A 24,160-nucleotide genomic window follows, 5' to 3' on the forward strand; every position below is an offset into this window, starting at 1 on the left:
ATAGGATGGGACGGAGAAGAATGGGTAGCAGTGAGAAGATGAAGGGAGCTGTCCAAATAGTCCAATGAGAGGCGACGGACCCAGAACAGGGGAGATGTTCACATTTTAGATCTGGGTGCTAACTTTTCAGTGTCTTAGTGGTGACATGTCAGGCATGGTAAGAAGCCAATGTGGGAAAGAGAGGCTGCTTCTGGGGAGAAATCAGCCAGGTGGTCAGGACAGTCCCCAGACTCACACTTGGTAATGACCTTCAGAAAACACAAGAATCAAGGTGTCCAGAGTTGCCATTTAATGCCCAATTATCACGACACAAGGAGGTTTACATGGTGCTCATCAAGGCAGGACCCAGGGAGAAACCAGACCAGAGGGAAGTGACCTGTACAGAGTCCCAGCACGGGGACCGAGTTCTCTTGGGCCTAATTACCCTCGAGACACACGTGCCATATTCAAGGCTTCTTCACTCACCCAGGAGCCAGCAGGCTGGCTGGGCTTCTGGTCACCAAGGGTCCTCGTGGGAGAACGGTGTCCCAGGATGAGGTGGGGACCCTGGGACACGATGAGAACCAGAAAGCTGTTTGCAAACAACCCCAAAAGGCTTTCACTTCAAATGCACTAAAGCCACACGATGCTCAGATGTGCGAACACCCAAACGATTTTACTGAAAACTACATGCTGTGCAGAACTGAGGCTGAGAAAACTTGGGGAGGGAAAGTCAAAACCATCCCAGAACCAGCTTTCTGAGCTTCACCACCCCCCACAGCTACACCAGTCCAACCACAGCACTGCTGTGGAGAAGGGACACCACACTGATCTAATGAACACTTTTCATGGGAAGGGACATGGGAGCATGTCCCTGGTTTTAAGAAATCTCTTTGAATCTCCAACTCTACCGCACAACTTAATGCTACCGAGTTCCCTGGAGCCCCCGAACCTTTGGTGCCCCTGGGGACACAGGTGACTTGTGGGCTGCCGATGGAGCTGGGGAAACATCCTGACAGCAATAACATATCTCAGAAAGAGGCTAGGTCTCAAGTTTACATGTGGCCCCTAAAGGAAATTCCAGCCAAAATGCATTCTTAAAGCACCTGACGGAACTCGAGAGGTTTCAAGTGTCACTGGCAAGAAACAGGCATGAGCTTGTGTCCCTCCCAACCCCCCTGCCCCTAGCCGGAGGCTTGGCCTAGGCGGTCCGGCCCCGGGGGCCAGGCAGGGTGTGGAGGGGATAGCACAGGACAGGGGCAGCTGCTCAGGGTACAGGCCATGGGCCCAAGGGGCAGCCCGTCTGTCCAGCACTATGGCTGGGAATTTGGGGAATGAGCTTGAATTCTGGCCAGACTTTGCCATTAAAATCATTCCCGGTGGGTCCTGCAAGCCTCTTCTCCCCTTTGTCTGCTTTAATTCCAGGAGAACACTCTAGACAGAGCCAAAGGCATGGAAGTCAAACGTCTCTGTCTTCAGAGATGGGGCACGGCTAAATGGCAGCCCAGAGATCTCAATCTCTGGCCCCACATGCCCCCAACCAGATTCCATGCAACACTCCCTCCCCCTGCCCAAGGGCCAAGGTAGTCCCTTGACCCTGGACATACTGGGCTTCGAGACAGGCTTCTGATAAGCCCCCTGTGAGTATCAGGGGAGCTTCTGCAAAGCATACAAAATTAGCCCTGTTCACAGCATGAGGCATCTGTGACCTGTTGACCACTCCTGAGAGGGCAGTTAGGGGCCCGGGAAGCTGAGAAAACGACAAGGCAAGACTGTCCCCACGTGGGCATTAGCTCCCATCAGACCCCCATGTCCAAACAAGTCTACCTCCCAAACTTCAGATGCCAGCTTCTGGTCAGCTCAAGAGCAATCTCGTGAGGCCAACTTCATATTTAAAACCAACTTAATGCTACAAACTCAAAAAAAGAAAAACAAAAGTGCTGCCCAGCTGAGCCCCTGAGGAAACCTAGCTCCCTGAGGGTGGGTGGTGGGCCTTTCAGACCACCGTCCCTGGCTGCCTTTCTCCAGAGGGCACAGCCTTGGTTCAGCCCAGAGCAGCCCCACCCCAGGTTGAGTGGGGAGGAGAGCTGATCCCCCTACACCCAAGCGGGCTCCAGAGACACCTTGGGATGGTCAAGCCATTGTGGGGGCTCGAGAGAGGAGGGCAAGAGACCTTCTCAGGACCCTACGCCTGAAGAGTTAACGTACACCCATCGCCCCACTAGCTGCCAAGGTCTGGTGTGCACTTAAGACTGCTTCCTGTCAGCCCTTCAGCATTCCTGTGACAAAAGGAGGCAAAAGGCCACCGAGTCCTGGTCACCTCTGTCCTTGGCTGGGGGGGGGGGTCGTGGCGGGGAGAGGGAGGTCTTTCTGTGTGAGAGCTGGTGGGGAAAGGAGGTCCTTAGAGAATGACTGCCTCCAAGAAACAAAAAAATCCTTCCAGGGAAGGGGGAGACTATACCAGCAGCTACCAGAGGGGGTGCTTTCTGGCATTTTCTTGTTCTCAGCCCACCTGTCTCTTTGGGGGGGCTGCCACTCCCTCCCAGGTCCTCACTGCAAGACAGCACCTGTCCCAAGCGAGAGGCAGAAATAGAGGAAGGGTGCCCTCGGCGCCTTCCACGTCCCTGTCCGTGTTTCCCCGGGAGCTCTTCTGTGCCGACTCCCTGCAAGGTTGATTTTCATGTCCTGAGGGAGAGGTAGGGGATTCCATACGAAGTAGGTTTCCATAACTGGAGCCTCGATGCCGCCTACCCTGGGGTGGCTCCCTGCCACCATCTCTGGGACAGAGGAGACCAGGAATCCAAGGCTGGCGCCTCAGCTGGAGATGCCAGGCCACCACGTACTAGAATCACGAGGCCTAAGTGCAAGTAGCGTTCTAGCAGACGGGACGGCCCCCCAGAGACCCAGCCCACTGATGTGGGGAAACTGGGGAGTTGGCCTGGGGCTCTGGAAGCCCTGGCTTGCCCTTGGACAGTGGACAGCTCCGGGCCTGTCTTGAGAAGTCTTACTAGAAACTGGAAGGATCTCCCTGCTAAAAACTCAGGGAAGACAAATAAACAAAACTCAACCTGAAATAAATACAAAGGCATTAAGTGCTTCTTGATAAATTCAGGGTCCTAATTCCCCCTCAAAGGGGGGGGGGCCGGGGCCCTTTCCCTGGACCTGGTTGCCTCACCTGTGGCTCTTCGCGTGAGAGGTCAGAGGTCAGAAGCCGGATGGGCCTTCCGGGCTCAGCTTCCATTAGGAAGGAGGGGACCCAACCTCTGATACGCTCCTCATCCGAATCCCCTACATGGCCCCCCGAGACAGCTTCGGCCGGCTGGGGGTAAGAAAGGAGAAAAGGAGACCCCCGTACCCTGAGGACGGCACCTTGTGTCCCACGTCCCTGTGCGGGCAGAGGGCCTGCCGGTCTGTGAGGAGGTAGAGACAGGGGCGGGCTGCCGGGGGCAGGCAGGGCCACTCAGTTAATCAGCAGGTCCCCGAGGTCATAGGAGTCGAAGAGATCGCTGATGCCCTCGCCCCCGTCCAGGCCCCACAGGTAGTCGTCTTGGTCCAAAGGTGGGGAGAAGCTGATCAGGGGGGAGCTGCACGGCAGGGTGGGGGACAGGAACTGGTCCTCGGTCTGCTGCAGAAGTGGGTGTGGCAGCTCCAGCATGCTGTCGGTGGCCTCCAGGGGCACAAGTGGCAGTGGTGGTGGCGGAGGCGCTGGCAGCTGCAGGGCCTGCTGGGGAGTCAGCGCTGGTCCTGGAGACGAACAGACAAAGGTCATACCCGGGCCTGTTGCCCCAAAGAGTCTGGTCAGACCTCGGAGCACAAGAATAGCCCTCCCGTCCTCTGGACGACCGTGCGCCCTTCTCCCTGTGTACCTTCCTGGTACCGCTCTAGCCACCGCCCTCATTTTCCTACCCTCCCTCCCCTCCTCTCCGAGGAGATGAGATCTCCAGCTCTCGAAACCCCACCCTCTCAGGGCTCCTGGCTGGCTCAGTCGGTAGAGCACGCGACCCTTGACTCTCGATCTTGGCGTTATAAGTTCGAGCCCCACGTTGGGTGTAGAGATTACTTAAAAATAAAAATCTTACAAAACCACAAACAAAACCCAAAACCCCTACCCCCCTCTCACCATCAAGCTCCTGGCCCCTGAAACCACATTCTCTGTTTCTTGCATCACCAATCTCTCTCTCTCTCTCCCAGAACATTCCCATCATCACACAGACACGCTAATGACTCCTATCTTTAAAAAGCAGCCTCCCCAGCCTCATGACTCTCTCCAATTCCCAGCCCAGCTTATCGCTCCTTTTCATAGCAAAATTTCTCAGCAATTGCCTGTGCTTACCCTCTACCCCCTCCAAATGTATTCTCTACCTGCCCGCCACTCTTCACTCTTCCACTGAGGTCTGTCCCCACCACGCCACTGAACCAGTGACCTCACGTTGCCAAACCAATGGTCTTATTTGACCTTCCAGCAGAATCTGGTGCCGTTATTCACACCCTTCTGGAAACACCTCTACACTTGGCTCTAATAGACTAGAGTCTCCTCGTTTTCTTCTTACCTCCTTGGCTACTTCTCCTGCCCCCTTTGCTCTGTATCCTCCTCTTCCTAACTTCTAAGTCCTCAGTGCCCCAGGGCTCCAGCCTCAGACTCCCCTCTCTGGCTGCACACCTCCTCGGGTGACCACAGCTGCCCCTTGGCTTTCAATCCCGCTCGCAGTGGACGCGTCTGGCACAGACTTCGCCCCCGAGCTCTCGGCTCCTGCAACGCCTCTGCTTAGAGAACCGAGGTACCCCAGAACTTAGCACGTCAAAACCAAACACTCCTGGGCTTCCCCCCTCAGTGAATGGACCACCACCCACTCAGCTGCCTAAGCCAAAAGGCACAAGAGTTGCACACAGTCCCACCATTTCCCTAGCACCCAGCCCGGCAGCGAGATGGGTCATTTCCACAACTGAATGAATTCTGCCAGTTCCAAGGGGCCTCCTTACCAGTCAGCTTGCCTCGACCCTTGAAGTCTGTTTCTAGCTTATAATGGGCTGGCAGAGGGGGTGTGGGGTGGGGGGGGGGGCACCTGGGTGGCTCAGTTGGTTAAGTGTCCAACTTTGGCTCAGGTCATGATCTCACAGTTTGTGGGTTCGAGCCCCACATCGGTCTCTGTGCTGACAGCTCGGAGCCTGGAGCCTGCTTGGGATTCTGTGTCTCCCTCTTCTCTCTTTGCCCCTCGCCAGCTCATGCTCTCTCTCTCTCTCAAAAATGAATAAAAATTTTAAAAAAAAAGTTTTTTAATGGGAATTGGAGTGCCTGGATGGCTCAGTTGCTTAAGCGTCCAACTCTTGATTTCAGCTCAGATCACGGTCTCATGGTTTCTGAATTCAAGTCCCACATCGGACTCCACACTGGTAGCACAGAGCCTGCTTGGGATTCTCTCTCTCTCTCTCTCTCTCTCTCTCTCTCTCTGCCCCTCCCCCTCTCCTTTCTCTCTCTCAAAATAAATAAGTAAGCATTAAAAAAAAATTTTTTTTTAAATGGCTGGGAATAAAATCCAAGTTCAACCAGTGCCAAGAAGGCCCTGCGTGATCTGGCCCCTGCCTGCCTTTCTACTCCCTCTGTCCGAGCCTCGCTCCACTCACACTCAGCCTCTCCAGCCACACTGGCCCCAGCTATTTTCCAGCACACCAGGTGCATTTCCACCTAGAGGTAAAAAGGTGACTTCTTACACAGGGATGAGGAATAGGGCACCAGAACCTGCCCCCCCAAATATATCCTGATACCCAGAATCTCCGTTTGAGCCATGACTTAACCCCCAACCACGCATTCCTTGGAAAATACAGCTGTGCTGGTTTGTCAGCCTGCCTGATCCTGTGTGGCTATGGGCAAGCGACTTAATGTGCATGAGCCTCTGTTTCCTCACCTCTAAAATGGGGATGATTATACCCACCTCCCAGGGTTGTTGAGAGGATTCAATGATAAGTGCAAGTAGAGGGCAGCTTATCTGAGTGCTGCTCTGGTCAATGGTAAGAAGAACTGCGCTTTACCAAGGGCTTACCCTGGCTGGCTGGGCTCCCAAGAAGAGGTGTGTTTGACCTCCTCGGACACTCAGGTGGCCCCAAAGGAGGCAATATTGTGACCCCTATTTACAGATGAGGAAACTGAGGCTCAAAGAAGTCAATTAAACATATCTGAATGGAAAAAAAATGGAATATTTTTTAGCGTGTTGCAGAGGCCTGCAGGGAGGTGTTCTAGCAAAAGGCCTGGTTCGGGAGGAGGGGGAGGACCTGGGCTCGGACCCCAGCCCCGCCCACCCCACCGGGTGAAGCCCCCGTTTTCTTCGAGAGGAAGAATAAGGCTCCAGCTCACTGCCGTGCTGAGCAGGAACGAGACAACGTGCGTGAAAGCCTCCGCTGGGCCTTGCTCTCCTGCACGGTTATCACCCCCCAGAGGGAGCCGTTCTTTACATCTGGGCCTCCGCGCACTCCAATGGCTCAGACTCACTCCTCTATCTCCAAACCGCGCAGAGTAGGTGCCCGGTTCGTATAAGCTTTTTCAAAAATCGCATTCACGCTGTGTCACTTTCTGTAAACCGTCCAGGAATCGTGAGGGAGTTTTAAGTGTCCCAGTTTTGGGGCACCTGGGTGGCTCAGTGGTTAAGCATCTGACTTTGGCTCAGGTCACGATCTCTGGTTTGTGGGTTTGAGCCCCGCATTGGGCTCTGTGCTGACAGCTCAGAGCCTGGAGCCTGCTTCAGATTCTGTGTCTCCCTCTCTCTCTGCCCCTCCCCTACTCGCACTCTGTCTGTCTCTCTCTCAAAAATAAGTAAACATTAAAAAAAAAAAATTTAAGTGTCCCAGTTTTTAGAGACGTGAGAACGGGGGCTCCAAGGGGCCACAGTGACTCGCCTACAGTCACCAAGTCATAGCAGGTGAGGTGCAGACTCAAGCCCGAGTCTCTCAGAGTCATCTCCTGTGCTACAGCTACATCTAGGTTGACCTCAGAATGTCATAGGTGGGGAAATGTCAGAGACCATTCCAAAAGCCCTTCTGTCCAAAGCCCTTCCGTTACAGATGAGGGAAACCGAGGCCCCAAAGGGTTAGTGATTCCCCTGCACGACGCCAGAACCTGGGTGCCAAGACCATTGCGGCCTCCTCTTTGGATGTGGACCCTGGTGCTCAGACCTCAAAATGACTCTGCTTCGGGCCAGAACACGGAGTGTATGTATGCGCATGCGTGCAGGCACGTATACCTTCCAGAAAACACCCCCCCCCCCCCCCCGGCAAGGATGTCGCCAAGAGACCACATGGCCAGGGTGGTTTCTGGGCTGGCTCCACCACCAACTGCTCTGTCAGCTTCTACTCTTTCTGGGAGCACAGCTGATCTGTAAAACTGAGGCAAAAACCTCACCCTCGCTTATGTTGGAGGGTCCCCCGCCTCTGCCCCAAGTCTCAGAGGACATCCCAAGCAAAAGTGGTTCTAACTCAGGAGAGATGCGCACATGTTGACAGTGAAGTGCGAAAGCAGAGCGAGGGAGGAGAGAGAACAGGGTGGGGCACAGGTCTGGAGTGGGAGATAGACACTGGGAGGTGCCCAGAGGGACAGATGGCTGGTGCCGGGAGAAGCCCGGATCCCCGGACCAGACCAGGATACAGGAGAGATCAGCTGGGGGTCTGGGCTCTTGTCCAAGCTCTGCCGCCAACCTCTGTGTGACCTTAGGGAAGTCACTTGCCTCTGTGTGACCTTAGGGAAGTCACTTGCCCTCTCTGCACTCAGTTTATTCATGTGTAAAATGAAGGGCTGAGTTATATCAGCGCCCAGCAAACTTCTGTAAAGGACCGGATGGTATTCTAGGATTTGCAGAACACTTACAATCTCTGTCACACAGTCACTTTCTTCCTCTCCCCCAACTCTTCAAAAATGTGAAAACAATTCTTAGCTCATGGGCTGCTTAAAAACAGGCCAGATTTGGCCTGCAGGCAATAGTTTGTGAACCCTTGAGTTAAAGAAATGGAAGGGGCGCCTGGGTGGCTTGGTCGGTTGAGCGTCCAACTTCGGCTCAGGTCATGATCTCATGCTCCGTGAGTTCGAGCCCCGCGTCGGGCTCTGTGCTGACAACTCAGAGCCTGGAGCCTGTTTCAGATTCTGTGTCTCCCTCTCTCTCTGCCCTTCCCCTGTTCATGCTCTGTCTCTCTCTCTCTCTCTGTCTCAAAAATAAATAAACGTTAAAAAAAAATTAAAAAAAGAAAAGAAATGGAATCCATGTGTGTGTTCTGTGGACACCCCACCAAGCCTCCTCCGTCAGACCAGCTTGAGCTCTGGCTTCTTCAAACACCAGGGTTCTACTCAAGGGAATTCTGCTGCTAAGAAAACAGAAAGTTGAACACTGGCCTCCACAACCTGAAAGGATCTGTCAGTCTGACCTGATGTGTGATCCCAGTAAAGGGCATAAACCGTCCTAGAGGAAGGGCCTTCCCGGGCTCCCATTTCTACTCCTTCCAGACTCCTTCCCTGGGACTTCTCCCGCCTCTTTGCTCATGACTCAACTCATGCTACTTCCTGTCAGGTATAGCCAGCTTTTTTTAGCCGTACAGTGACCTCCCAGCCAGGGGTGAGCCTCTCTAGTCAGGAACCCTTTCCTCGATTTGTTCTGAGCCTCGTGGGGAGAGGCCTGGGAGAGGACATGGGGAGAGTCACATCACCTCTATGCCTCAGTTTATTTATCTCTAAACTGGGGACAAGAACACCTACCTCAACAATGGCTGTGAAAAGTAACGTGATAATAGATGTACCTGATACAGTCATGGTTTAAAAAAATCTTAGTCATGGGGCGCCTGGGCGGCTCAGTCCATTAAGTCTCCGACTTTGGCTCAGGTCATGATCTCACAGTTTGTGAGTTCGAGCCCCAGGTCAGGCTCTGTGCTGACAGCTCTGAGCCTGGAGCCTGCTTTGGATTCTCTCTCTCTCTCTCTCTCTCTCTCTCTCTCTCTCTCTCTCAAAAATAAACATTAAAAATTTTTAATAGAAAAATTAAAAATCTTAATTATAACAAAAAATTAATAAAATAAATAAAAGATAAAAATAATTAATTAATTTTCCAAACTCCCAGGGGCACCTGGGTGGCCCAGTTGGTTAAGCCTCTGACTCTTGATTTCGGCTCAGGTCGTGATCTCCCAGTTGTAAGATCGAGTCCCATGTCAGGCTCTGTGCTGACAGCACAGAGCCTGCTTGGGATTCTCTCTCTCCCTCTCTCTCTCTTCCCCTCCCCTGCTCATGCTTTCTCTCTCTCTCTCAAAATAAATAAATAGATAATTAATTAATTAATTAATTAATTTTAAAAAATCTTAGTTGAGCCTTCCTTCAAACATCTGTAGTTCCCATTCACTGAGGGCTGAGTGCCAGGGGCTTTGTCGTTAGTAGTCACCACGGAAGTGTGGTACCAGCCCTAGTGGTGGTAATAATGACAAGAATAGTTAGCCGTTACTGCCTGGTGCCGTTCTAAGTGCTTTGCCTGTATTATTTCCTCTAATTCTCACACCCTATTAAGTAGATCTTGTTAATTACTATGCCCAACTGACAGATGAGGAAATTGAAGCAAAGAGAGGTTAAGTGACTTGTCCAAGATCACATCGCTGGTAACTGGAAGTGCTGGTATTCAGACCCAGGACCCCTCTGGCCCAGAGCAGCATTAGCCTCCCCACTGGGACAAGAACATGCATGTGCTCTATAAAGTGTGACGTGCAAACACACAAGCGGGGGAGAAGGACTGTACCCCTCTTCGCCGCCCAACAAATGTTGACATGGAAGAGGAAACGCTAAGGCTGCTTGCTCTCCCCACCTCCTGTCCCTCTGGACAGAGGGTCCTACCTGGAGATGCCATGGGTTCTGTCATCCCAGGGTCAGTGCTGCTGCTGGGCTGGGTGGAGTCAGGGATGGGGCCGAGGGGGGAGGGGGAGGGGAAGGGCTCCTTGGTCGGACTGTCCGGCTCCTGCACCTCCTCTGGGCACAGGTAGACTTCGATGGGTCCCTGCGTGCTTTTCAGATATATCTGCAGGTTCTCCTGGAGGAAGAAGAGAAGCCAGGTCATGGCTCTGGGCAGCTGGGCACTGACTCATGGGTCGGGGTGGGGTGTATGGATGGACACCCACGGCTCCCGCCATCCACGTGAGCCAGCGCAACTCCTGAGCTTGGTGCTGACGCCTGCCCTGTCTGACCTGTGGCGGGCATCCGCTCTTGCTGCCTGTCCGGTCCCCAGGTCCCCTTCTTTTAGGGAGAATATCTTGATTTTCCTTTGGGCAGCCACTCCTCTCCAACTCATGTACTTTGGGGGGACAGCACTCTTCCCCACTCCAATGGGTGAGCTTGGGGTACAGGCTGGGAAAGTCACCGTGATGGTGACTGGTTCAGGGTAGCGCACGACTCAGGTCAGTCCAGGAGCATCGGACCCAGGACTCGTGCGGGACTCGTGGGAAACGGAAGCTCCCTTCCCACTGGGGTCACCGAGCTGGTTATCATGAAAACTAGCTTTGCCACCAGAAAAGGGGAGCCTGCCTTAATGGAAGCACAAAGAATGGCAGAGAAAGATGGAGAGCATGGGGCGAACTGAAAGTCATAGTTTGAGCTCCTGCATCTAGCCTTGCCTGCAATCCCCAAGTCTTTCCTCTGGGCCTGTCACTTGCTTCCCCTTAGTCCCCTCCACCCCCAACTTAAGCCATTTGGACTTGGCCTTCTGTTACTTGTAACAAAGCGTCTTGATAACTTGGCCTTCCCGCGCCTGCTTCTTCCCTCCATGATTAACTGCACACATGCTATTCCGACAGGCATTTAGGTCTCCACCCGGTGCACCTGCACTGCCCTCTGCCCACCCGTTTCCCGTGACAACTCCTGTTCATGCTTTAGGACCCAATTAACCTGTAGTCATCTATGGACTCTTCCTCCAACTGTCCTTTCTCTGGGCACCTGGAGTCTATAAATGGCAGGATGACTGCTTGCTTGGGTCTTTTTCCCACTAGGTCCCGAGCTCCTCCAAGACAGAGGTGGGGCCTCCTTTATCTTAATGTCCTTCCATTAAACGAATTATTTCTTGAGCGTTTATTATGTGCCCAGCTCTGGGCTGGGGGGGGTACCACAGGAGTGTGGCATGCTTCTGTGGAGCTTACACTCTAATAGGTGAAGCAGAACACAATCACAGAATCACCAATCACCCAGCAAACGGAGGTCAAGTGTGGTGGAAAAGCACAGGTAGTAATGAAATCGGGGGGGGGGGGTAATCAGGGAAGGCTTCCTTGAAGAAGTGATGTTTGAGTTGAGACCGTAGGATGAACAGCAGTAAACTAGGCAGAGAAAGAGAAGAGCATTTCAGCTGGAGGGAACAGCCTGGGTGAAGGTCTTACACTGGGGACGAGCTTAGTGTGGCGGGGAAGCTGTAGGTAAGTCAGTGTGGCTGAAGCAAAGACATCATGGGGCAGCATATGAGAAGAGGTTGGTGAGGTCAAAGCACAGAGGACCTCATAAGGAAGTATTAAGAATTTCTGGTCTTTAACCTCGCCAGACACAGTTAGCAGGAAAGGATTACTGTGAGCGCTAACACCACGGTGTATGGGCACATGTGTGCGTGTGCCCAGAAATGTTGGGGGCCGTGGGATGCAGAAAGATACCAGGAACGGAGATTTTCTCGGGCCAGCATCTGCTGCCTGTTGCCCTTTCCAGCTTCTGCCATTTCTGTCCCCAGCTCGGGGACCACTGATCTTGTAATGGGTACCAGAACGGACCTGGGAAGCTTGGGGTCAGGCAGCACCAGGGACAGAGCGTACAGAGCAGCCTGGGACCCTCCTAACCCTGCTTCCCTCTCACCTCGCTCCTGTCGGGCACTTCCAGTCTTGTCTGAGGAGGGGCCTTGACAACGATCACTGTCTGCTCCTGGAAGCTTCCAACAGCACGGATGTCCTGGTAAGTCACATAGGCCAGTGTAGGGGCAGGAGAGTCAAGAGAAGTAGCTGGTCACAATTCAAACCCCCGGCCTGCCAGCCTAAGCCTCTGGACATCTCTTTCTCAGTCCGTCTACAGCTTAGAAATAACCAAACACCGGGGCGCCTGGGTGGCGCAGTCGGTTAAGCGTCCGACTTCAGCCAGGTCACGCTCTCGCGGTCCGTGAGTTCGAGGCCCGCGTCAGGCTCTGGGCTGATGGCTCAGAGCCTGGAGGCTGTTTCCGATTCTGTGTCTCCCTCTCTCTCTGCCCCTCCTCCGTTCATGCTCTGTCTCTCTCTGTCCCAAAAATAAATAAACGTTGAAAAAAAAATTAAAAAAAAAAAAAGAAAAGAAATAACCAAACACCGTAACCTGTTCTTCTACTATCATAGGCTACCCCGCATCCCTTTTGAAAACAAACAGGAGTATAAATCATTTCTTAATGCTGCCTCATAACGGTTTTTTATGTAAAGACTTCATCTCAGACTGTATCATTAGCTCTGAGACAGGAGGGCTCCGTCTTATTTCTTTATGTTTCTCACAATGCCTAGAATCCTTCCAAAAACACAAAGTCAGATCCAAAGACCAATTAGATGGTAGAACCATCTGATTGGGAAAAGTGTATGAAAAGCCTTAGCAAAGCCCATGCTTATAGTGTCAGTCCTAGGAATCCAACCTAAGGAAAGAAGTAAAAAATATAGGAAAATGTTCTCTATACAAAAATATTCATCACAATGCTGCTTTATAAAAGCAGAAATCTCAAATCAATCTAAGTGTTGACTCCAGGCCTTAACAAACCAGAATGTGGTCTGAGTAGGACATTTTCAAATCATCCTGAACATGAGGTTAAATCCTATGAGACTGCTGTTTTGCAAAAAATGGTCCAATAGCAACAAGTTCATGGATCAAGCAAATAGTTAGGAAGGATTTGTAACAACATAAAAATGGTCTATGGTGATAGAAAGCAGGATATAAAATGTTACATACGGGGCACCTGGGTGGTTCAGTCAGTTAAGTGTCAGACTTCAGCTCAGGTCATGATCTTGCGATTCGTGAGTTTGAGCCCCACATCGGGCTCCTTGCTGGCTGTATGGAGCCTGCTTAGGATTCTCTCTCTCTCTTTCCCTCTCTTTCTGCCCCTCTCAAAAATAAATACTTAAAAAAAAAAGTTATGTAGGGGCGCCTGGGTGGCTAGGTCAGTTAGGTGCCCAACTTCAGCTCAGGTCATGATCTCGCTGTTGGTGGGTTTGAGCGCCACGTCGGGCTCTGTGCTGACGGCTCAGAGCCCGGAGCTTGCCTGGGATTCTGTGTCTCCCTCTCTCTCTGCCCCTCCCCCACTCGCACTCTGTCTGTCTCTTGAAAATAAATAAATGTTAAAAAATATTTTTAAAGTTATGTACAGCAGGCACACACTACATTTAATAACCCGTGCCCTTGTGTATGTATAGTTAAGAAACAACGGCTACATGAAGGGGGCACCTAGTTCTTTTCTCCATTTTCCAGATTTAAAGAACTGGACTTACTTTTATAAGGAGAGTAACTTCGATAGGCTCGTGAGGACGGGCCACCAAAGAAGGAAGAAACAGATATGCCAGCCCCCGAGGCTGAGTCAGGCCTTGCAGGGAGGTGCTGCCTCAACTCCAGTAAGGCCCTGCTCCCTGACCTCTTCCCCCCACCAAACAGGATATCTCTTGTTGGCCTTGTCCTCGGTCAGGTGCTTGAAGTTCAGAGAGCAGGTCTGGATGAGCTGGTCCAAGGCCTGCTCCGTGCTCATCAGCTCCTTCAGCTCCTGCCCCAGCTGCTGCCGCTTCCCAGGTCGGGTCGGGTCTTCAAACATTCCCCTGCCTCTGGGAACAGAGCAGTTCCCCAGTGTCAGTCTCAGCGCACATCCAGGAGCCCCAACCCCAGGGCGGCTGTGCAGACCTAAACAGGCGGTGCAAAACCCCAGGATGGGGCCACTCACACGGTCTACAACGGCGCCCCCTGGGTTGTGCAGATCAGGGGCCCTGCCTAGCTCCCGGGGAGCTGCTAGGAACTGGAACTTGAGGTCTGAGGGTTGGGCTAGGGAAAAGAAACAAATCAAGCCTCACTCCACTTTGGGGGGCTGTCAATGCCTATGCCCCCCCCCCGCCTCCCCCAAACGCCTTGCCTGGGTTCCCTCAGGGTCACAGCAGGGGCTGCAGGTCCGCTCTGCTCTCTGTAGGAGGAAAGGAGCCTGGCGGACTCCTACCTCAGAGCTGCAAGGAGTGTGGGTGGCTACAGCCCAGCTCGCAGGGGACTTTCCTAAGCTGGAAGAGGGGAATCTTTGGGATCCCGACTCAAGAGGATCTGGGTCCTCTCTTGGGCCTTTGCGTGTCCTAGAAATCATTCTCCACGCTGCCGCAACCTGCTTTCCCAATATATTCCCAGCATATACATCTGTCCTTCCACCTCCCTCTGAAATACACTGGCTCTGCTCCCGGCAGGTACGTGAGCCTATCGGACGCCGCCCTGAGCTCCAGCCCCGACACACCCACTGCATACGGTGCACCCCGCACCTTCACCCGCAGCACGTGCACCCACTGGTGCCATCGGCCCCAGCCCAGGCACTCACACCCACTGGATGTTGTTCTTGGCCTTCTTACGGATGAGCTGGATGCCCTCCAGCACGTTGGTGATGTCATAGATGCGCCGCTTCTGCACGTCCAGCACCTCAGCCGCCCAGTTCAGGTCCAGGACGCCATCCTTGGACTCGCTCAAGAGGTAAATGAACTTCTTGGTGAGGAGCCCCAGCGACGTGTCATACCGAGTCTTCTCTCCAGGGGACTTGGGGGCTAAGAGGAAAGGGGCCCAGTCACAACCTCATCCTTTGATCTGGACCCGTTAAGTACCACCCTTCGCATGAGGGCCGGAGCAACCACTCTCCAGTTTACAGAGCACTGTGAGGCAGGAGGTCGTTCGCCACCACCATCCAGGCAGGGACCCTGATGCCTAGAGAGGACACGTGACTTGTCTGAGGTCTCGCAGTCCGGGGCAGGGGCGCGACTGGAAACCAAGCATCCTAACTCCTAGTTCACAGCCCCTTTCCATTATAGCTTAGGGCAGCCCTAGAAACACCACCTCCATCAACACCAACAAATAGTTATCGTGTGTTGGTCACCGTTCTGAGCAACTTTCCATATACCACAAATTTAATCCTTGCAACACCCTCTCAGGCTGTTGCCTGAGAGGCATCCCATCTTACGGGTGAGTACACTTCAGAACGGACAGGTGAAGTAACTTGCTCAGCTCAGTCGGCTAGAAAGTGACAAAGCTGATTTAAATCCGGACAGTCCGGCTGCAGTCTTCCTTCTTAACCATCACCCTATCCCGCCAGCTGGGTCAGGAATCGAGGATTATGGTAGGGAGAGAATAACGGGCTGGGATTCGAGAACATGTGCATAGATTTGCTTTTTCTTTCCATGTGCAGCCCAATGATTATCTGAAAGGAATCAGCCCTATACTATCACACGGGGCAGGCGCATGAAAAAAGATCCTTTCTTAATGAGGTGGATGTCCCAAGACCACATCTCAGCTGCAGCATCTTAAACCACAAGAGGACTTCTGCAAATTTAGTGACTTGCAAGTCATATAGCAAGCTAGTGGCCAAACTAGTTTTGGAAACTGAGTTTTAGAGAGTCTCAGATTCCTCCGGAAGGGGACTTTAGAATCCCCTAACACACAGATGGCAAGCATTTGGCACACGGGCTGTTTTTGTCAGGTTTTGCACCCTTGACAGACATTGCTGACTGATCAGTGCACTTAGTACCTTTCAATAAAACGATCCCGGCAGCCTCTACCAATCAAAGGGAGAGCAAACTTTATTGCTATTCCTGATCTCGATGTGTTTCATTTTATAGATGAGACAACTAACACTCACAAGAGGAGTGATTAGTCAGATCAGGGCAGAACTTTGTCCAGACGCCCAAATTCCTTTTTTTTTCATTAAAAATTTTTTTAATGTTTGTTTATTCATTTTTCTGAGAGAGAAAGGGAGAGAGAGAGAGAGGGAGAGAGAGTGTGAACAGGAAAGGGGCAGAGAGAGAGAGAGGGAGACACAGAATCCGCAGCAGCCTATGGGCTCTGAGCTGTCAGCACAGAGCCCGATGCAGGGCTCGAACCCATGAACCACGAGATCATGACCTGAGCCGAAGTTGGACACCTGACGCTTAACCGACTGAACTACCCAGGTGCCCCAAGATCCCCAAATTCCTGCCCCTCTTGTTTCCCACCCGGTCACATAACTTCTTCATTAGGTCTCTGACCCCACCCCCCCAAATTACTGTTCCTCTCTAACATAGTTTCTAAAACTCCAGCTGGAACCAGGATATTGACTGAAAATACCAGCAGGCAGAGGCAGAAATTCCCTGCAGCTTAACTTTAGGAAGGCACCACCCGGGCAGCCCCTGGATCTTAAAAATCTCTGAGGCCACGCGGGTTAGACCAACCCAAGTTTCACTTCCCTTTGAGTCATTCATTTAGCCCTCTGCATGTGGGAGAAAGACGCTGGATTCTCTCTTTTAGAAAAGATCAGACTGCAGGAAATGTAATTTTTTTTTTTAATAGTAAGCTCCCACGTAAAACGCTGGTCATCACGTTCAGGTCACGAGAGTGGTGTGCGGTGTGGGAGAAGCAGTGCTAGCTTGGCTTTGAGTCCTGACCCCACTCACCAGCAGTGTGACCTTGGGTAAGTCGCTCAAGCTCTGCGTCTCAAGTTGCCTCATCATTGAGAGGGGGACAGAGCTACCTACTGGCAGGGTCCCGTGACACAACCCAGAGGAAACTACTTTGTAAACTGGGAAGTGTGCTACAAATATCACTCCAGATGATTCGGGCAGGGCTGCTACCCTCTGCCCTTACCCATCCCCCATCCGGGGCCCGCCCTTAGATGCCCAATCGGCAAGGCTTACTTTTGGGGCTGGGGAGGCCGTCCAGTCTAATGCACTTCCCCTTAGGGGTCCGGAATTCAGGGACTGCTGGCTTCCCGATCCCCTCCAGGTCCAGCTTCCTTTTGGCCTTGAAGAGAGGAGAGAGAGAGACAGGGTTTGAGAATCATTCTTCCTTCAGCCTTTCCCCAAGTTGGGGCCAAAGCATGGAGGCCACCAGCAGCTACTTTCTGTGCCTCAGTTTACCACCAGTCCTGGTGAAAACATCATTGCACTTGGTGAGAAAATAGGAGGGACTCAAAAAGTGAGTTTTCATGGGAAGGAAATCCTATTTTTTTTCTTTACTTTTTTTTTTTTTTTTAGATTTTATTATTTAAGTAATCTCTACACCCAACATGGGGCTCGAACCCACAACGCTGAGATCAAGTCACGTCACATGCTCCACAGACCGAGCCAGCCAGGTGCCGCAGGGAGTCCTATTTTCTGAAGAGCACACAACACTCCCATTCTGAGGTCCATGCTCCTGAAGACTATGGAAGCCAGTCCAGCCGAGAGCCCGGGGTTCCTTAATAACAGGCCCCAAGGTCACTTCTATCGGCACCATGCCCAGAGGATGATGCGGGGAGGAAGGAGTGGGTAGGACCTAAACCACACCAGGCTGGGGAGAGCCTCCCGCCTCACCAAGTGCAAAAGCAGCTGGCCCAGCCTGCCCTGGTGCCCATCACAGCCCCACAGCTGGCCCTTATCAGGGTGGGGCTGGGCATCCGCCCAGGCCCAGGGGACTTCCTGGCTCAGTGCCACACCCCAGGGAGGTGCCCACATCGGGAAGCAGAGCAAACATTCCCCACCCCCCATGTTTGGGCTCCGGCTCAAGGGCCCCAGGGCCTCCTGAATAGACTCCATTTGCCATTCTTTGCTGAGAGGGGCAGACAATGAATCCTTCCCCTGCTTCTCAAGGACGAACAGCTGAGGTCCCCCTGCTCCCCCTGCCTGTTCCCGCCAAGCTTGGGAAACACCTGCTGGGGAAATCAAACCACAGACCCGTCTGCTCTTCTCCACCCCACTGCCACCAGGCCCCAATTAGGCCCAGAAGCTGCACTGGCCCGGAAGGGGCCTCTCTCCTGGTTAGGGCTGGGCAGGGGCAGGGCTAGGGCACTAGGGCACGGGGGCATAAGCCAGCCTGGACTTGAATCTCCCGGCTCCTTCAGAGACTCACTGTGTCTGTGTGTGACTTGGGGATGTACTCTGCATCTAGGCGCCTCAGTTTCCTCCTTGGTAAAATGAGGCAGAAATCACCTACCTTGAGGGATGATTACAAGGAATCGAGGAGCTAACTCCTGCAAAGTGCTCACCCTGTGACTCAGACACAGTAGGTGTTCAGAAAATGCAGAGTCCCCTCTCTGAAATCCAGGCTTGGCCTCTTCCTTGACACACCCTTCTGGGAGCCACTGAACCCATTTCCTTCCTCTCCCTCTCCCCCCAACCGCCCAGACACCCCTAAGCTGGTCAGGACAGAGAAGCCTATTTTAACCTTTGACAGTGAGGTCATGCTCGGCAGGGCTGAGACTAACTGCTGCTGAGCACAGCTGGGCTGACAGGTGTCGGAGGTGGTGACAGCTCTTCCTGCTATCAGTTTCCCTCCCCGCTCCTGCCTCCTCCAGGAAGCCTTCCCGGACTCATTTCAGGAGACCTGCTCCTGGGTTTGAGGAGCCTGGATACGATACCACTCTCTTCCACCCCTACCCAGACCTGGACGCGATCCAAACACTTCCCTGCTCATTCCTCTTGAAGTCTCTCTGGGATATTCTTTTTCTAACCTTTCAGCTGGTGAGATCCTAGATCCTAGGGAATGTAACCCATCTTGTCTCTAGAGAAAGGCCCAGTCACTCACTGAGACCTTCCACATGCCCTGGGCTGGGCCCCAACCTTCATCACCTCACTGAGTCTCCCCAGCACCACCAACCCCCATTTAACAGCTGAAGTAAGCAGGACCTGGTGAGCTCCAAGGCCTTTATCAATCTGATTGACGTTGTCCATCCCAGCACCCTCAAGAAGGAATGCCAAGAGCAAGGAGGGGAAGGGAAGCCAAGCTGAGTTCTACCTGAGGCAAGGGTGGGGCAGCCCAGAGTCTCCCCAACCCCATCCACCTCCCCCACCCAACAGGAGCCAGGCCCTGCTGAGTTCACAGAACACTTGAGGAAGAATCTCACCACCTACAAGGCGGGGAGAAGGAAGGAAGGACCTTGAACAGAGTACCTGCACTGGGCCTATCACGTGCTCATCGGTTCTGCAACATCAGTATTGGCAATCCCTCTTGGCAGACGAGAAATGGAGGCTCAGAGAGGGTGAGACACACGCCCAAGGTCACACAGACAAAGGGCAGAGCCAGAGTTTGAACCTGGGATTGTCTGACGCCAAAGCCACATACCAGGCTGCCTCAGCTCTGTCCCACACACATCCCCCCAGAATTTGCTGGAATTTGAGCCAAGGCCCGGCTGTGCCCACCTGCCCCCATTATTTTATACACCCACACCAGTTCCCTCCCTTCTCTTACTCTCCCTCACCCTTATGCTATACTCCAAGTGTTCCTAAGCAGCAAAATGTCCCTCATCCAAGGACATCTCCCTGGCACCTTGGGGCACTGCCCAGAGAAAAGTCAGCCCATAGATGGGCCTGAGCCTGCAGAACAGAGGCGGCAGAGGACAAGCCCAGGAAGATGAGGGCCAAGGGGGCCCTGAGCACAAACCTTGGAGTCAGACCCATCTGGGTTCCCATCTAGGCCTCCCCCCTTCTCAGCTGGGTGAGCTCATCAAGACAGTCGACCTCTTGAGCCCCACCTGTAAAATGGGGATAATCTGCTCCCCCGCCGCTGGGGATTCAGCAACAGTGCAGCAAAGCGCTTCGCTCGCACAAGGAAGCGGCTATCACTAAAACACGAGGGGCAGCAGCAAGGAGAAAGACAGTTCAGAGGTAAGCTGGAAAGAGACGGAGATGTGCCAAGGGCAAAGGCCAGCCTGGCTCGAACCTGGACCCTCGTAGGCAGCCCCTTCGGTTGTTTCCTAAAGGCCTGATCTGGATCCGAGCTCCCCTGCCAACCCCAAAGGACAAAAGCGAAGCTCCTTCCTCAGGCGGCCCCAGAAGTGAGGGTCCGAGACCACCTGGCACAACCCCACCATGGGCAGCGAGGTGAGGAAGCTGGGGCTCAAAGGAGGGGAGCTGACTTGCCCGAGGGCACACACGGGCCGGAGCCAGGGTTCTCCCAAGCCCCAAGTCCTCATTTAGACGGCGGGGGTAGGAACAAGCGTTCCAGATCCCAGCTCTGCCACTCGGTAGCCTACATCTCCCCCTCTGACCTGGCTTGTATGGTTGTTCCTTAAAATGTCCGTTTGCTTTCATGGCTCTCAGAGGGAATTTGGAAAACGTAGACAAATTAAAAGGAAGGAGAACTGTGCACAGAACCCCACCCTCTTCACGGATTCCCGCGGGAATGAGACAGAACAGCGTGATGTGCCCGGCCGGAGGAGGGACGCCACGGAGGAGCACCGCAAGCCTTCCCCAGAGGGTGCTGGAAAGAGCCCTGGACAGGAAGTGAGGAGACCAGGGCTCAGGGCTTCGTTCTGCCATTGAACTTGGTTGCCACCCCTGAGGTCCTTTTAAACAGCAGCTCCTCAACAAATCCTGCTCACCCTGCACTTTGCAACCCGGCCACAAAACAAGCGGCCACACCCAGGGTTGGGTTTGGAGCTCTTCCAGGTCACACCCTGGTAAAATGAGTAAGCAGGGGGCCAAGCCTGCCCACAGGCAGGGGGCCATGGGGCATCCGACAGGAGAGGGGGCTCTGGGCCCGGCAGGCCTTTAGGGCAGTCTGATGCAAGGAGACTCTCCCACCACTTCTTGGCTTGTGACTTGGACAAGTGACTTCACGTCTCTGCTCAGTTTCCTCATCTGTGAGATGCCTCATCCCAGGCATCTTGGCCAAGATAACAATGCGGAGAGTGCCAAGCAGTGCCTGGCACACGAGAGGCGTTCAGTAAAAGAGGGCCATTCTTGCTGTGATCACTGAGCCCCTCTGGGAGGGAGCTACAGACAGATGCACTCGGGCTCCTCTGGGAGGGAAGCAGTTCAAAACCACAGCTGTTACTGAAACTCAGCCACTGAAACTCCGCCTGAGCGCCTGAAAGCAGCTGGCTAGAGGAGACTGCGCCCGCCACAGAGCCCCCTCCCCCGGGGGCACCCAGCTCCTAGGTCAGGCTGCACCGGGGAAAGTTAAGGCTGCAGAGAAGAGACCCAATGATTGCCAGCCTTGGTCATACATCCCCCTGAATGACCTTGGACAGATCACATCCCCACTCTGTGCCTCAGTTTCTCCCCGGGGCTACTAATACCTTCTACTTCACAGGGTAACACTGAACATAAGATAGATAGCCGGTCTCAAGTTATCTTTGGCTGCTTGACCTACAAAATGGGAGTAACACCCCTGCCTCCTTCCTCCTAGTTAGAAATCACGTGCAGGAAGGGGCTCTGAAAGGTTCAAAGCCTTGAGGATGGGCAAAGCACGATTTCAGTAGCAGGGAGTGGTAGCCACTGACAGGGAGGGCTGGGGGTCCGTGCCTACTCACTGACACAGGTCTGAGCAGATGTCTCTATGGCAGTGTGGGTGGGGTGGTCTTAGCTCTGTGCCTGAACTTATTCACCACTCACCACTAAGTAAGCCTACAGCACCCCCATTTCCCCTCCCTGGAGCCTATTTCCAAAACCCAGGACCTGGAACTGGAAGTGACCTCAGATAAGTTAGCCCAGCTACCCCATATACACATGCGTTTTCAAGCAAAGGAAATGTAAGCCCAGACTGGTGCCAAGACTGATGCAAGGCCCCACTGAATTAGTGGCAGTCAGGACCAGAAACCAGGTTCCCCACCCCCCCCCAGTACCCCCAGGGCTTTTCCCACCCCACCTACCCCCACCCTATGATTGTTTCCCTTCTCAAGGGCTCCAGGAATTCCACTCCCACAAAACACACCCTGTACCCGGTGCCACACTTTGGGCCCTCCCTGGCAGTGGCCTGGGCCTTGAGAAAGGAACAATCTGAATAGGAAACCCAAGGGGCTGCCCTCAATTTGCACCTGCTACTGGCTGGCTGGGAGGGAAGGCTGGGCCTGGGGGGAGACCTAGGGCAGATAACTGGGAAAGAGTTGGCTGTATGGGAAATTTGGAGTCTGTCCAAGGCAGACTGGACCTGAAACACACCCCCCCACCCTTGCCCTGTTTTTTTTAAAGTCCCCACTGTCCTTAGGTCAAGCCCTGAACCTGGACGATACCAGATGCCCAGTACGAGTTTCTGGATCCAGCAATGAATGAATGGTGGCAGTGTTGCCCCCGTGGACTTCCCCAAGGTCACACGGTGCACTGGGGGTGGTGGGTTGGGTCTCCACAATCCCACTCCAGTGCTCATTCCACTCCACTCCAATAGATGAGGTTATTTCATCCCAAATCCGAAAATGAAGGGCTCGTCTGCTCAGGTATGCAGGGCAGTGGGTTGTTCTGGAAGCCGAAAGCTCTCATTTCCCTCCCCAACTCGACCTGCTTCGCTCAAACTGGGTCCCAGGCGCCCCTCCCTCCTTTCCCACACCCGCAAAAGCACAGGGAGAAGCGGTGGGTGGCGGTGGGGAGGTCCCCAGCATTACCGGCAGCCGGCCAGCCGGCACGCATCGCACAGCTTGGCCCTCCGGTCCGTGGGGGGTGGCGTCGAGGCAGGTGCCGGGCGCCGCAGTGGGAGGCACAGTCTGCGGGTACAGCGAGGTGTAGTAGGTGGTGGTGGCCGGGCAGAGCTGGGGGCTGCTGAGACCGGGCGGCCACAGCTCTGTAGGGCTCATCGCGGGCAGTCCCTTCGAGGGTGGCCCGGCGGCTGGAGCCAGGGCCCGGGGCCCTCGCAGCATGGCGAGCACAGCGCCCCCTCCCCAACCGGGCCTGGCGCGCCCTCAGGCACCTGCGGGCTCCGGAGCCCGGGGAGGCTCACTCGGCCGGAGGCATGGCGCGGAGGCCGGGGGAAGCCGCCAATGGACGCCTGTGGGGCAAGGCCGGACCCTCCCCTCCTGGCCCGCGGCCGAGCCGAGCAGCGCTTGGAGATCCCCGCTTAGAGATCGCCCCGCGGCGGCGGCGGCGGCGACACGGCCAGGGGCTGTGCCGCCCCGAGGGCGGCGGCGACCCGGACGGCCCCGCGCCCCAGAAAGGCCTCGGCGCTTGGGGTCCGGCTAGCTCGCGGGAGGGGTCTCCGGGGTCGCCGGGGGCTAGGCGGAGAGGCGATGCGCTCGGACCGGCGAAGGGTGGGGGGCGCGGTTGCACCGACTCCTTCGCGCCTGGCTCTCTAGTCCCCGAGCCTTTCTGTGCCTCTTTTTTTTTCTCCTTTTTTTTTTTAGCGCCAAACTGCGTGCCGCGAAATTCGGATCTCCCGCGGAAAATGCCGCGCTTTGGTTGGTCGCCGCACCACGCACAGGCTCCACCCCCCGGAAAGGACCGGTCCCCAAGGCTGCGATTGCAACACGAGCTTTGCTGCTTAAAGGGGCCGCCACACCTGCTGTCGCCTGGCGCCCGCTGGCCCTCGCAGCCCGCGAAACAGGTTGGGAGGGTGGGTCCCGTATCGTGCAGAGGCAGCTGGAGCTGCACGGTGGCCCGCTGAGTAATGGGCCCGGATTCCGGGGCGGGGGCAGATTTGGGCACGGAGTCCTGTCCTGAGCCCAGACCCAGCAGCACGTTGCCCAGGCCAAAGGCCTTTTGTTAGTTTGCACGGTTGCTTACTTAGCATATACGCTTTTATATCCTTTTTCTCCTCCGCTAAAATGAAAGCCAGCAACCTGTTTTCTTTCTTGGCAGGGGGCGATGGGTGGAGCCTAACATTTATACCTCTTCATAGGAGGATACTAACAGCTGCTGAGTGCCTACAATATGTCAGGCTCCCCGTTAGTTAGATCATTACACGAGTTGTTTTATTTAATTGAATCCAACAATCCTGGGAAGAGGCATGATGGTCTTCGTGGTAAAGATGGAGACACAGAGAGACTCCGTAACTTGCCCAAGCTCACACAGAGATTCACTGATTTGAGAACTGGCAGTCCAATCTGGACAAGGTGCCGGCCCAAGTGGGAGGCACAGTCTGCGGGTACAGAGAGGTGTACCCTTGTTTGTTTCTGAGCCCTTGTTTGTTTCAATATGAGGTTTCTCCTCCACTCTCCCAAGCTGTGTCCTGCCCCATGCCGGCCTGGGTGGGGGCTGGGTCTGGAGTGCGGAGCTCGTTCTTGTTCTCGGTTACATTCCCAGAGCCCAGTACTCAGTA

The 24,160-nt window shown here is 54.1% G+C and overlaps 1 protein-coding gene across 2 annotated transcripts; it reads right to left on the bottom strand.

Annotated features, from left to right (window-relative positions):
- Positions 1-266: 266 nt before the first annotated feature.
- Positions 267-23,246, bottom strand: E2F2 (E2F transcription factor 2). Of its 2 annotated transcripts, none has more exons than XM_030324899.1 (7): positions 22,515-23,246; positions 16,855-16,960; positions 14,520-14,739; positions 13,615-13,773; positions 11,813-11,927; positions 9,827-10,019; positions 267-3,723 (listed from the first exon to the last, which is right to left on the bottom strand). In XM_030324899.1, exons 1-7 carry the CDS (start codon positions 22,764-22,766, stop codon positions 3,440-3,442), a joined length of 1,329 nt encoding a protein of 442 aa, XP_030180759.1. In that variant the 5' UTR covers positions 22,767-23,246; the 3' UTR covers positions 267-3,439. The 2 variants fall into 2 exon arrangements, with proteins under 2 accessions (XP_030180759.1, XP_030180760.1); XM_030324900.2 differs by lacking the exon at positions 22,515-23,246 and adding an exon at positions 18,823-18,955.
- Between the last annotated feature and the right edge of the window lie 914 nt (positions 23,247-24,160).

The sequence above is a fragment of the Lynx canadensis genome, chromosome C1, assembly GCF_007474595.2.
Source record: "Lynx canadensis isolate LIC74 chromosome C1, mLynCan4.pri.v2, whole genome shotgun sequence".
Lineage (NCBI taxonomy): Eukaryota > Metazoa > Chordata > Mammalia > Carnivora > Felidae > Lynx > Lynx canadensis.

What these genes read in the sequence shown, in the direction of transcription:
- E2F2 (XM_030324899.1), bottom strand. Translation starts at nt 22,766, where the DNA reads ATGCTGCGAGGGCCCCGGGCCCTGGCTCCAGCCGCCGGGCCACCCTCG. An exon ending in TGCCGGCTGGCCGGCTGCCG is followed by an intron (nt 16,961 to 22,514) that starts GTAATGCTGGGG and finishes CCTCTCTTCAAG; the next exon opens with GCCAAAAGGAAGCTGGACCT. An exon ending in GAGGACAAGGCCAACAAGAG is followed by an intron (nt 11,928 to 13,614) that starts ATATCCTGTTTG and finishes TCCTGCCCCTAC; the next exon opens with ACTGGCCTATGTGACTTACC.